This window comes from Pararge aegeria, chromosome 22 (genome assembly GCF_905163445.1).
Source record: "Pararge aegeria chromosome 22, ilParAegt1.1, whole genome shotgun sequence".
NCBI lineage: Eukaryota > Metazoa > Arthropoda > Insecta > Lepidoptera > Nymphalidae > Pararge > Pararge aegeria.
Window position 1 is genome coordinate 791,395 of NC_053201.1, and position 12,458 is coordinate 803,852.

Consider the following 12,458-nt stretch of genomic DNA (forward strand, 5'->3'; position numbering starts at 1 on the left):
CATTTTGCTGTACTACGGATAAATAAAATTTCATTTCATTTCAACGGAGATGTTCCTGTCATTGTGCTATTCATGATTATGAATTTAAGATTCTATTTACGTATGGTAGTAGTAGTAGTAGTAGTTTTGTACCCTCGTCCTGTTACTGTGTGCTACTATTCAACAGCAATAATAGTGCGGGTACATCATTTTAAACTAAGTTATTAAATAGTGTGATGGATATGCCGACTATTTTTTTTGAAATAAATAAGTATCCGAATATTTTTTCTAGTACTGTCACTAAATAAGTTATCTACATTAAGTCGATAAAGTCAACGTGCTCGTTTACAAGCTCTTCCCTATTTTTAGACGTTTGCAGACTGTCGTTGTCCATTTGACTTGAGTCTTGACGACGTTCAATTTTAGTTTTGTTTGTCCTGAAATTTTAGTAGAAATAATTTGTTTAAATGGAAGCTGCAGCAGAAGAAGTTCCTAAAGAAAGTTCCGAAAATGTTTTGCCGGAAAGTAGTACGGCAGTAAGTATCCTATCTAAAAAAATGGCTAAGATTTAAAAATAGAACTAAAATAATATCGGATGACTAGATATATAGGTACTCAGAAGGTACGAAATTCATGCAGTTATAAGGTTTTCTGTACCTATAAACACGATTTCTTTGTCTAAATTCCATAAACATGCTTATAAGATGATATATTTAATATAAGTCAAATAATCGGGTAATGAACATAACCTAAGCCGCTGTTTGTTGGCGTCATGCCAAAATAGAGATGTTTACGATATTTTCGTTCGGAAGCACGTTTCAAACGTTTTATTCTTTTAAGGTTAAAGATAACCTGATGCCAATTTCGGTCAACGGTTTTTTAACAATAGAATATCCCCTTGAAAGTTCCCCCTGTTATCCTGACCAAATGTATCTAAGCATATTCTCTGCAGTTTGGTTGCCTCATCCCTAGTAATATTATAAATGCGAATAAGTGTTTGTTTGTACATCCTTTACACCCAGACATGGCAATAAATCCACTTAATTTTTGGCACAGAGTTAATTGAAAAGTCAGAGAGTAACATAAGCTACTCTATGTCCCAGATAATCGGAAAACTGTAATAAACGCGGACGTAGAACGCGAGCAATATCTAGTAGAGAAATATTTTAGACAATAATCACACCAAATGTAAGTGTGTAAATGTAGCTGTATAGTATGTAAACACAAAAGCATGAGACATTTGGTTTATAATTAACTGTACCGCCGCTTTTGATTATCAAACAATATCCTTAAACTGAAGGTATTCAGATAATTACTAATAGAATCACCTACTTCACATCTTAAATAACAGTTGTTGTGTATTTAAAAATCATGCATAATCTGAATAATCTAAATATCATTTAATTTAAATGAACCAAATTTTACTCACACAAATAAAATGTCTTCTAATTATTGAATCTAAAGTTACTTGTTCAGTATCAGGTTGAAGAGATATTTGATACCAATATTCAAGATGGCAGGAATCAGCCATAACAATGAACATTAATTGATCTTTTTTAATGTAAGATAATCTAAGGGCATTATTTATTTTATTGGGCATGGTTTATTTCATCAAATCTACAACCTAAATACCAGAGGTTATTCATTGTCTGGTTGCTGAGTCTCTCAGGAAGAGGCTCGAGTTTGTATCAAATTGCTCTGATATGTTTAATAAACACAAACGGTTAGTCAATTATGAATATGATTATTTCTTTAAACTATTTAATAAAATTCCTAGGGATTATTATCAAATTCCTAAAATAGCAAATGAATTTTACAAAGAAGCTGACAAGTGCTACAGCCTCTTTCTTTCTTTATTGTTATTTGAGATAAACTGCAGTTTTCTAATTTACTTGTTAACATAGTAACTAGGGAATTATCAACAATTTAAGGCTGTATGTGTAAAATTTTCACCTCAGCAGATTCAACTTAAAAAAGAAAAAAAATCCTTGGAACATTTTGGTACAAATGTTGTGCTCGATCACAGCTCATGCATTATCTGTATTCTATTGTTCATTGCACCGTAACTTATTAATAAATTTATAAAATTTCCATATCAATGTATAGTTACTTCTTCTGGTCAAGGTTATGGTTTTGATTCAGTGGTTGGACAAAAGTTGGTTTATTTTGTTCTTCTAACGAGAGGCATTACCTGGCCAGCCTGGAATGAAGTCATTAACATTTTTCCTTTTCCTAGTAACCTTTATGGGGAATAGGGTGGAATAGTCCTTACAGATGACTGATCACCTGTCTGGCAATGGCTCGTGTCCCCTCATTAAATATATATATAACCGAGAGCATGTTAAGCCATTAGTCCTAGTTACTCAACTTAACGTTTTATAATCAATCATAAAAGCCTATTAATAATAATAAATATACTACAAAAATACACACATCACCATCTGATGAATAATTTTTATGAATAATATACAAAAATACTTATAATATATAGATAAACACCCAGCTACTGAAAACATTCATGTTCATCACACAAATATTGTCCAGTTGTGAGAATCAAACCCGCAGCCTTGGACTCAGAAAGCAGGGTTTCTGCCCACTGCGGCCATCAGCCTAATCCATTTAAACAGTGCGGAGGGCCTATACTGTAAAGCCCTCTCCTCTATATAGTAGAGATCTTTACCTTGCATTATACCTCAACTAGATGATACCCGCGACTTCGTTCGCGAAGATTGAGCATTTTATTCCTGCGCGCTCATTAACAATTTTTTATCTCACAACGGGAACTATTAGAGATCGGTATAGAAAGTACACGTCCTTTTCCATAGCATTGGTGGTATGCATACCGAATTTCAAAGCTACCTGCCCGCGGCTTGGATCGTAAACCATTTTCAATTTTCCCTCGGGATCTACTCAACTCGGGATAATATCGGGATAAAAGCCGTTCAGCCGTTTTTGCGCGATTGAGTAACAAACAACCACATTTTTACATTTATAATATTAAGTAGGATTTTAAAGATTGTGACCTGTGTGATTTTGCATTATACAACATCTGTCTTTAATAAAACAATGAATATTTTCGTTTTCATTTACACAATCTACCAGGATAAAAGGAAGCAAATGTCACCTCCAATCAGTTAATTATCTCAGTGTAATAAATAAATAATAAATAAATAAATATACTACGACAATACACACATAGCCATCTAGCCCCAAAGTAATCGTAGCTTGTGTTATGGGTACTAAGATAGCTGTTGAATATTTTTATGAATATAATACATAAATACTTATTATATACATATAAACACCCAGACACTGAAAACCATTCATGCTCATCACACAAACATTTTCCAGTTGTGGGAATCGAACCCACGGCCTTGGACTCGGAATGCAGTGTCGCTGCAAACTGCGCCAATCGGCCGTCAAAATAATAAATGATTTGAGCTGGCTGCACTGAATTTCAAGCCTTGATGCTCATTAGTCCAAAAACAGGTTTCAATTCCAGCTGTTACGTTATTTATAGCCATTTTGGACAATGCAAAGTGGAGCCATTGCTACTTGGAACATTGGATGACATGCGAGGTGGTGGTTGTGTGCAATGAGTTGGAATACAAAGCCACTAACAGGAGCTATTTACATCTTTCTTTGACAACATATCAACCCATTAATGGCCAACTACAGAGCACGGGTCTCCTCCCACATCGAAAAGGGGTTAAGGCTATAATCTACAACGCTGACCCAGTGCGGATTGTTGGACTCCACACACCTTTGAAAACATTATGTGGAACTCTCAGGCATGCAGGTTTCCTCACGATGTTTTCCTCCACCCTTGAAGCAAGTGATTTTTTAATTATTTAAAATGCATATCACTTTGAAAAGTTGGAGGTGCGTGTTGGATTCAAACTCGGCCCCCCGAATTTGAAGTCGAGTTCCTATTACCGCTTTCATACATGTGTGTCTTTCTTCATCATTACAGGAAAAAACATCAACCCCACCAGTTCAAGACCCCCCAAAAAAGTCGAAAAAAGATGACCGTTCAAAAAAGGATGATAAAATCATCGAACAGTTCATGAAATCATTAAACTCAGTTCCTACACTTGACGAAAAACTGTCATTAGTTTGTAAGAAATATGTACAGACAGCTGACGACAATAAGAAACTACAGTTCTATATAAAGCAGTCAGATAAACGTTATGCATTGCTGGTGAAGGAGAAGGAACAGTTACAGCATGAGTATAACAAAACTGTATTGGTCAAGTCGAAACTGGAGAACCTCTGTAGGGAGCTGCAGAAACAGAATAAGGCAATCAAGGTTCGTATTCTATTGTTGATTATCAAGTAATATAAATTATTTTAAAGCAAATATCACCTCTTCTTCCCTTCCCGCGTTTGTCGTACGAGCCGACTAGGGGAATATAAGGGAGAGCGGGCAGCAGTGTCCTTTGTGCTACAACTGTCAACTACCATTTACAACAATCACTAACTTGCCTGCCCAGCGTGCTGATTATGGGCTAATCCTCCTGTTGAGAGGCCTGCAGTCCAGCAGTGGACTGCAATAGGCTGTTTATGATGAAATATCAAAGGTAGCTGAGGTACGTGACACCTGTGAATCGCATAAATATCGACTCAAAACAATTAAGTTTTCGAGCAAAAGTTAATGAATAACGCCCAGGTTTTGAAATTCCCCTTATTATTCTGTTTTTGGGTCTATCTCCCTTTTTAGTCTGTGGCCTGTCACAAAAGAAGCCCACAACTTTATATCTCAGACATATATTCACTTTGTTATCAATCCAAGGTCACATTGGATAGAAGCAGGCGTTACTTTGCAAATCCATGATATATTATGCAAATTAAGCTAATTTTCATAATAATCCAAGGTAACCTTAAAATCCTAAATTCTTTTTTTTTTTTTTTTTATGTGTTCCTTCCTATTTTCCTCCGACATGACTGTCGGAGACTGTTCTAGGTCGGTACTTACAATTCCACTCAGTTATTGTATTTGCTCTGTTTTGTGTATTTTCATAAATATTGAGGTGCAGATTTGTCGGTGTACATTCTTATCTATCACGCTGATTATGCGTATATACTACTTTTACATTACATCAAAATACCTACATATTGGCCTTACGTATTTCATAGTGCTTACCTACAAGCTAATAATATTTAACCATTATATTTTTTTCTTCTTTTACAGTTGTATTTTTTTTTTGTTTTAAAGTTATCATTCTGTTTAGTATTTTTTTTTCCTCGATGATATCTCCCAAAGATATACCATATATAACAAAATCTTATTTTCTAAGTACTCATACATATTATGACTTATTCCAATATTTACTAGATTTTTCATTTTAGACTATTTAATTGTTTTTTATTATTGCAATATGCACTATTGTATTCCTCTTTGTATATTTAGTTTATACTTATAAATTGAAAATAAAAAGAAAGTCTACTAAAATCCTAAATTCACAGCTGCACTGATTAAAAAATTTTGTGTTACAGGAAGAGTCTCTACTAAAAATCCGTGAAGAAGAAGAGCGACGCAAGGAAACGCAGACGAAGTTCCAGAGCACGCTATCAGAGATTACAACCCTGTTACAGCAGAACAATGATAAGAACGCCAAGTTACGTGACGACAATATCAGCATGACGGAGAAGTTTAAGAGCGTGGTTCAGCAATATCAGTTGAGAGAGCAGCAGGTAAGGCTCACAAAAAAATCCTGCACACATACTGTTCTAAAAGTTAAATAAAAAAATAATTTGTTACCAGTAATCACTGCAATTTACTCATCAATTGCAGGCATTGAGCAGACAAAAGCATAATTTTCAATGATTTCGTTTTCTGCCCTCCGAACTTGTGGTGCTTATAAACTGGGCCTACTTGAAATAAATGAAATTTTGAATTTTGAATTCATTTATTATTCCTCCAAACACACTTGTTCTGGGGATCAATATTCTTGGAGGAAGGCCACCAAATGAAAATTATAAAATACGCGGTGACAACAAGCTTATTTATGTTTAACGCCAAATAGAGTCATATAATCAAAGAGCTCAAGAAATTATATAGACGCATCAGCGAAAGCGGTTTAGTCTATTATATAATAAGTACTTACCTAGCCAGGCATCAAATTACAGCTGTTTAAAAACGTACTCTTTTACTTTTCCTCCAGGTAGAAAAAATGGCGAAACAAATGTCATTAGAATCTCAACTCTCCGACGCCAAGCTCCAGAAAGCTGCATTAGAGCATCAAGCGGAGAAAGAACGTTTACTTGCAGACATGGAGACACTAAAAGTGAATCTGTCACAGTTACGGGCTAAGAATATGGAGCTACAGGGCAACGAGTCAGGTTTAAGGAGCCAGTTGGCAGTATATACTGATAAATATGACGAGTTCCAGAATGCCTTGGTGAAGAGTAATCAGGTGTTTGGTGGATTCAAAGAGCAGATGGAAAAGGTAAGTGCAGGTTTTCATATCACTATCAAGTTATAAATTTTTTTCATGAATCCTACGGGAACCGTACATTTTCCCAGGATAAAAAGTAGCCTATGTGTCAATCCGGGGTATAATTTATCTCCATTCCAAAATTTAGTCAATTTGGTTCAGTAGTTTTTACTCGAAAGAATAACAACCATCCATCCATCCATCCATCTATCCATCCATCCATCCATCCTTACAAACTTTAGCATTTATAATATTACTAGCTGTTGCCCGCGACTTTGTCTGCGTTTGTTTTTGTTTTTTGACACACATGGACATTAAATTTAGGAGTAGTTGTAGTGTAATTTTTAAGTTACGTATTCTAATTAAAAAAAAAAAAAAAAATCTATTCGCATAAACAATATCTGAAAAGAATTGTCTGACCAGTCTCAGCTCCTCCTATCGCTTACAAAAATTAGTAATCGTTATAGGACGAATCGAAATCGCATTGTTAGTTGATTTATATTCTAAATGTTAACGAAGAACATTTCTATCATTTTTTATATAGTCCTTGTGTAAAATCGTCAAACTTTTTCATCACCCAAAGCAATGAAACTGAGCATAATTTCGGAATAAAAAGTATCCTATATTACTTCTATTACCTCCAAAAATATGTGATTTTTAGTGTATATTGTTTTTTAGTTGTTCAGCTGATATTTGAAACTTAAAACCTACTTAAATTTAAGACTCAGACTGATGGAAAGTTTCATGCTTGTAAAGTATACCTACCAGCTTATGCTGTACGCCTGTCAGCCAGTCAGAGTTTGAATTTTCTCTAGTCTGGTCTGGAGAAATGCTTTGGCCGTGGCTTGTTAACTTCCTGCAGACAAAGACTTGCTGTCAAGTGTTAAGGTTTTGCGTATAGGTCTGTAAAGATTTTATGAAACTGCTACACCTCTTAACAAGTCAGCCCATTACCATACCATCCCGAACTGCATAATCTTCATCACTTACCATTAGGTGAGACTGCAGTCAGGGGCAAACATGTAGTGGGGTAAAAAAACCTGGCTAAGTTTGTTGTGGGCTTCTTCTTAGACCAGGACACGTTTGGAACCCTCGTAGCTTTAGTTTTAAGTTTAAGAATGTGGTTATCGCCATCATCTCACTACCGTGTAATTCTTATGTACGCATCAAAAGTGCCACCTATGGGACTACTTGAATAAAGGTATTTTTGACTTTGTACTGAAATGTTTTGTGATTTTTGGCTCACCTGAAGAATTTTAAATGCATAAAAAATAGGACACTTAAATTCGAGGTTACTTACTTAGGATTATCGATTTACAATATTTTCGTTATTTTATACAGATGTCAAAGAAGATCCAGAAACTAGAAAAAGAGTCTCTATCCTGGAAGAAACGTTGGGAAACGTCGCAGACCGCTCTGCTGGACATGTGTGGCGAGAGGCAGGCCAGTGAAGAGAGAGCCGCCGCGTCAGCAAGACATCTGACCCAGATGCAGAGCCTCTGCAGGACCTTGCAGGTATTTACCCACTTCCCAAAGGAGGAGATTATCGGGTCATCCTATTAAGAGATGCTTCTTCAAAGCAGGTAACCTTAGCAGATTAATACTTGCACATAAACCCAACTCTGCTTTCTACCTCGAAAGTAATTATGCCATGTGCGTAAAAATATATATCAAATTGCCTCAAGGTTTGCGCGACTTACCACTTGGAACGCTGATTATTGAATAAATGTTATTATTCAGTAAATGAAATGTTGGCTATAAATAAAAAATATTGAGTAAAGCATTTTAAAATGAATTTTGAAAATGACATTTACTAAAACAGTTATCATCATTATTTAAATTATAAAATTTATTGTTTTATTTGTAAGCTCTCTGCTTGAATAATATTGCACGTCTTTTAAGTCCTTTTTAGCTCATAAGACCATTATATGTACACAGTTTATGCAATAAATGAATTATTATAATTAATTATTCGTTTCACCATACAAAAACAATTATAATTTATTTATTTCAAGCAGCCTTGTCGTTAGAAGTTCATCAATCGTTTCTACATGATTGATGATGAATTATTAAATTTAAATTGATATATTATGGATATTAAGCTTAATTTGCCATACACCGCAAATAGAAGGACTATCTGTATGGTGTAATTTATAGTTGCCGAAGATCTGTTTGGTTTGCCAAATTTAGCTTAATTAAAAAAAAATGGTTTTTTCTTTTAGACCTTGTCAAATCTTAAGAAGCCTTCATACGTATAACATGTTACCACTAATGTTAGGCGATGGTGATAACTGCATTCGTTAACTTAATAGTAGCTAAGAAGAGTTTTTTTGTTATCACCATCTCACAGTCAAATTAATATTTATTCTATGAAGTTTGAGCAAATCATACCCAAGCTTTTTTATCATAAATTTAATCCTTAATTTTATAATAGGATTTTTCTATAAGCAAAATATATAAATTTGTAATATATCATGGAATTCCACAAAGCCTGCTTCTATCCAATATTCAAATTGTTTTATTATTTGAAAAATTAATTGTGTTCGTTTAATTGCAGGCGGAGCGCACATTACTCCTAAACTCACTCAAGGAGCACAACATCGAGCGACCTCCGTTACCTACCCCGCCGCCCGCGCCCGCAGCGCCCCCCGCCCCCGCACCCGCCAGCAACGCCAATGTGAGTATCACCGTCATCATTATGGGTTCCTTCTAATCTACAGTGAATAGGCATCTCCTAGGCAAGCGCTCTCCATCGTAGGCCTAATCTAAAGTCATCATCATCATCATCATCATCATCATCATCATCATCATCATCATCATCATCATCATCATCATCAACAGCCTATTACAGTCACACTGCTGGACATAGGGCCTCTCCCAACTGCAGGATTTGCCCATAATCACCACGCTGGACAGGCAGATTGGTGATCGCAGTAGATGGTAGTAGTACCACAGAGGACGCTGCTGCCCGCTCTCCGTTATATTCCCTTAGTCGCCTCGTACGACACCCGCGGGAAGAAGAGGGGTGGTGACAACTGTACTCTGATCTGCCGTCACCACGGCAATCTAAAGTATCTAGTCTTAACATGTCTGGTGCAAATCTTTTACAAGGTAGGCAGCGTAAAAAGGAATCATTTTTTGAAAATTTCTTCTGATCTAAACGCGCTTGTTACAGGTTGACGCAATGGCGGCTAATTGCGTCCAGTTAAGACAGAGCCTTGCACACTTACAGAGTCAATTGAATGTCCTGACCAACAAGAAAGAAGAATCACCTAAGCCGGAAAAACCAAAGAAATCAAAATCCAAGAAGAACAAAAAATTTACACAAGAAAAAGAAGCAGAAGCGGAAGTTAAAGACAGCTCAGAGGAAAGTCAAGCTAATGTTGAAGAACAAAACCCTCAAGAACAGCCTGCAGATAGCAAAGACGAAAAGATTGACAGCAAAACCATGGAATCTCTCATACAAGCTATCAGTATGGCTAATATTAATATTTCTGACTTAGATAATAGCGAGAAAAATGATAAAGTCGTTGAAAATGACGAACAAGATACCGAAATTGAAAAAAATAATGTGACAAATGAATCAAATAAAGATGAAGAATCAGTAATACCACAAGTAGAAGAAGCATTAACAACTACAGAAGATAATAAGCAAAACCTAGATAAAGTAAACGATAAAAACCTAGCATCTCCAAAAAATAAAAAAGATGTGACATTAACACATAAAAAAATGGAAGTTGTTATGACCGACAATGTGGATACAGCTGTTTGTAACAATGAAAAACTTGCGGAAGAAAAAGATAATAATGAAATTAAACAAATTATACAAGAAAAAGAACAAGTTGTTCAAATTAATGATATTAAAGCAAAAGTTGGGGCGGAAAAACAAATCGGTGATGTTAAAATAATTGAAGCTAATCAAATAGTTGACGCTATTACAAAAGTTGACGAAGTAAACCAAATTGTTGACGTAAAAGCAAAAGGCGAGAAAGTTAACCCCATATCAAAAATAGACAATAAAGTTAATTTAAATGCATTAAATACTGAATCGAGTAATAATTTAGATGCGGATACGAAAGTTGTCGAAAAGTCAATTATTGCTGAAAAGTAATGGGGGTTTTTTGTAATTATTTTTGGGATTGTAAATAAAACTTTGACGTATCGTTCGTTGGATGTCTTTATTGAATCGTAACACGAAATGATTTTTAAATCGATTTAAATAAAATGGAATCATTTTATTCTAGTTCAAGGACCTATAAGAAAAAATAAGAAATCAAATGAACCTAAATGACATAAATATAGGTTGAATTCTTGGGTTTTTTTTTGTTAGTGTTTGTTAAGTTTTGTATCGTTATTCATGAGCTTGTTTGTGTGATAAGAAGCGCTATGCCGTTGGAATATCTGAGGTTGGTTTAAATAATTCTCTGAAATAATGGTATTATCTTAACTTATTCACAAATGGCTCATGATATAAAATAATTTCATATTTCTCACTTCTCACTCACATATTAAGACTAGATAAGACTGGTAAGAAAAAAAATGAAAGTGTCAAAGAAAAGATTAGCCTGGACAAATGGACAAATAATAATTTTTTAATTTATTTGAGTAATCAATAGGCAGTTATCTCGATAACATGAACACTCGATTTGTATTTATTTGTATAGATTTAGTTTTTTATTACCTAATAGGGTTAGTTAAAATATTGTCAGTCTATTAAAACATGGTGCTAATATTCGCTAACAAGAATCGAGTTACGATTTTAAAAAGATATTTGTACTGCCTTATTAATAAAGCCGGAAGCATATTGACAACACGCCACGCGTATTGAGGCACATCAGTTTGTCAGATCTATATCATTCATATGATTTTTAAATCAAAATAAAAAATCAACATTAAAATCTGCTCGGACGGTGCCGTTTTTCTACAAACGTAGAATAAGGCGAAAGATAAAAATTTTGAATAGATTTTTATCTTGTTACGCCAAAGTATAACTCTAACGCGTGTACATAAGTACACATACGTCTTGTGATATTTGGAAAGCAAAGTGACAGCGCTTTGTGTAAAGGTTTAACCAAATAATATTCGGTATTCGATATTCCTTTATTCGTCCACCACTATTTGGCGCATCTCTAATTTTTATCCCCTCCGTCCGTCTTAATCGAAGATTAGATTCTACTCAAAATGCGTGGCGTCACGTGTAGAGTGTCGCATCATACATGTTCCCATGCAACGTTTTTCTGTATTATTTTATGCGCTACATTAATTATGTCGATTATTTATAAGAGTCTTTGCACACGACATTATAACGTAATTAGTTAACAGCTGCAACTGTATCGCTTTCGCAGCGCGTTTTTTTTATTCCTTCAGGTTTGTTAGTGTGTGAAGACATATATTTGGTTTCATAGAAGTAAGCCGGCTAATCAACAAACTACTAAGAACCGAGTACAAAGTATAAAGACTGTCTGTATGCTTAAAATTTCATTCATTCTGGATGGACTCTTATCTTAAAAATTTAAAGAAGTATTGGCTCGAAAGCGCAATTCCAACTTCTAATCTACAAACTGATTTAAGCATTATTAATGAAAATGTGTATTTCAATACTCCCTACAGTTCAGCAGCGGTATCTTTTACTAACCCGATAATCACATAGATTATCTAATAAGTACTTAATATGATATGTTTTAAAACTACTTTTATTCACTTCCAATAACACCTAAAAACTAGAGATCTGATATCGTTAATTACAAAATATAGGAGCTGTAGCGTTTAAGACCGATCGTTTTATTATTTGTTTTATTGTTTAATATTGAAAAAAAACAGCCTACTTTTATGAAATCAAACCTTATAGGCGGATACTTACTTTAAACATGCAATGCGTCTTGCCAGAACGCTTCGTAATAATTCGACGTCGTGTATTCTAAGTGGGATAGTAGCAGTATTACGAAATACTGTAGTTGAAAGGTCGCGTCGCATGTTTAGAGTGTGCTTCCACCGTGTGTTTTTAGTATTACGATGACTGGTCTAGTTTGTGTGTTCAAGTTT

General features: G+C 34.8%; 1 protein-coding gene across 1 annotated transcript; it reads left to right on the top strand.

Moving 5' to 3' along the window:
• Positions 1-210: 210 nt before the first annotated feature.
• On the top strand, positions 211-10,582 carry LOC120633643 (alpha-taxilin). The gene is made up of 7 exons (XM_039903929.1): positions 211-515; positions 3,953-4,288; positions 5,476-5,673; positions 6,144-6,428; positions 7,758-7,931; positions 8,974-9,093; positions 9,592-10,582. Exons 1-7 carry the CDS (start codon positions 447-449, stop codon positions 10,525-10,527), a joined length of 2,118 nt encoding a protein of 705 aa, XP_039759863.1. The 5' UTR covers positions 211-446; the 3' UTR covers positions 10,528-10,582.
• The last annotated feature ends 1,876 nt before the right edge of the window (positions 10,583-12,458 follow it).

What these genes read in the sequence shown, in the direction of transcription:
- LOC120633643 (XM_039903929.1), top strand. Translation starts at nt 447, where the DNA reads ATGGAAGCTGCAGCAGAAGAAGTTCCTAAAGAAAGTTCCGAAAATGTT. An exon ending in AACAGAATAAGGCAATCAAG is followed by an intron (nt 4,289 to 5,475) that starts GTTCGTATTCTA and finishes TTTGTGTTACAG; the next exon opens with GAAGAGTCTCTACTAAAAAT. An exon ending in TCAAAGAGCAGATGGAAAAG is followed by an intron (nt 6,429 to 7,757) that starts GTAAGTGCAGGT and finishes TATTTTATACAG; the next exon opens with ATGTCAAAGAAGATCCAGAA.